Source organism: Monoraphidium neglectum, assembly GCF_000611645.1.
Source record: "Monoraphidium neglectum strain SAG 48.87 unplaced genomic scaffold scaffold02318, whole genome shotgun sequence".
Classification (NCBI taxonomy): Eukaryota; Viridiplantae; Chlorophyta; class Chlorophyceae; order Sphaeropleales; family Selenastraceae; genus Monoraphidium; species Monoraphidium neglectum.
In genome coordinates this window covers 2149-3543 of record NW_014011310.1, presented here as the reverse complement: position 1 = coordinate 3543, position 1395 = coordinate 2149, and the positions used below count along the sequence as shown (strand labels likewise).

Below are 1395 nucleotides of genomic sequence, written 5' to 3'. Positions count from 1 at the left end.
AGGCGTTGGTGGAAACAGCAGGGGGGGATCCATCAGTGCGCGCGCAATGGCGGATGTGCGGTCGGCAGCTGCGCGTTGGAGCGACGCCGTCCTGTTTGCAGCGCCCCCGCTTGTTCGAAAGCGTGGGTGCATGGCGGAGCGGAGGCCGGGGGCCGCACCTTGCCCTTGGCGCCCTTCCTGACGGCGTCACGGTCCACCGCCTCCAGCATGCCCTTGGGGTGGGGACGCGCGCATAGTGTCTCGTGTGTGTGTGTGTGTGTGTGTGTGTGTGTGTGTGTGTGTGAGTGTGTGTCTCGCACGCACGCCCAATGCAAAAATTCAAGGCACCCACCAACAGACATGCACCTTGAAGCCTTGGACCCACCCCACTTCCACATGCATGCGCCCTCAGGTGACCCCCCCCCTCGCGCCCCCCCCCCCCAAGCGGTGGTCACCTCGTTGACGACCTCGTCCACCACCACACTGATGCGCGCATACTTCTCAAAGAACACGCCCTCAGTAGGGGGCTTGCCCACCACCTCGGCGATGGACAACATCACCACGCGCAGCACGCCAGACACTGGGGGCCGGGGCCGGCGCGGGGGCGAGGCAGGGGGTTGTGGTGGGGTGAGAGCGGCGTGTTTTAGTGCAATGTGCGGATAGATGGATCCAGGGCTTGTCGGAATCAAAGCGTACGCGCTGGCGGCGGCACAGCTGCAGGAGGGAAAGGATGGGTGAGGCGGCTCCAGGCGGCGGGCAGCGGCGCGGCGCCGCGCCGGCCCCGGTTTTCGTCCGCTCACGCGCCATCTCGTCGTACTCGCCGCAGCCCAGCGCGTAGAACACCAGGTCTGTGGTTGGCAGCAGCACAAACGGCGCACCCCTGCCGGGCCCAGAAGCGCGTGGCGGAACGGACTGAGAGCTGTTGTCTCCTGTCGTGACCTGTTCTCGCCGCTGGTGCGCTGTGAGCGGGCACGAGCGGCGTCCAACGCTGCCAGGGGCCTGTTGTGCCGGCCCAAGGAGACACAATCACACACACTCACACGCACACACACACACACACACATCCTCTGTCGCGCTCTCTGTCTGTCTGTCTGTCTGTCTGTCTGTCTGTCTGTCTGTCTGTCTGCGCCCCTCCCGCTTGCACTCTTATCCAGGCACATACACGTGCATCTTCGCGCGCGGCTGCAAGCGCAGGCAGGGCCGTGCCGCGTGCGCGCCTGAAGGACCCCACAAACTCGTGGTTGTCGTGCGCCAGGTTGACGTGGTCGGTGGCCGCCTGGAACGCCTCCCGGATCTCAGCCTTCTCCAGTTCAGTGTACCTGGCCGCCGCAGCATTTGTGTTTAGAAAAAAAGCTGCCGCCTGCAACGAGGCACGGGCTGCGCGCCGTGCAGGGCGCGGCACCGCCGCTGCGGCGG

General features: G+C 65.8%; 1 protein-coding gene across 1 annotated transcript in view; it reads right to left on the bottom strand.

Annotated features, from left to right (window-relative positions):
* Window positions 1-1395, bottom strand: part of MNEG_10447 (hypothetical protein) — a gene marked incomplete at both ends in the record, with an annotated part of 2548 nt that overhangs the window by 739 nt on the left and 414 nt on the right. The window contains 4 exons of the mRNA XM_014041079.1: window positions 159-212; window positions 435-559; window positions 780-859; window positions 1206-1298. Coding sequence (XP_013896533.1) covers window positions 159-212; window positions 435-559; window positions 780-859; window positions 1206-1298 — 352 coding nt within the window. The remainder of the gene's footprint in view (window positions 1-158; window positions 213-434; window positions 560-779; window positions 860-1205; window positions 1299-1395) is intronic.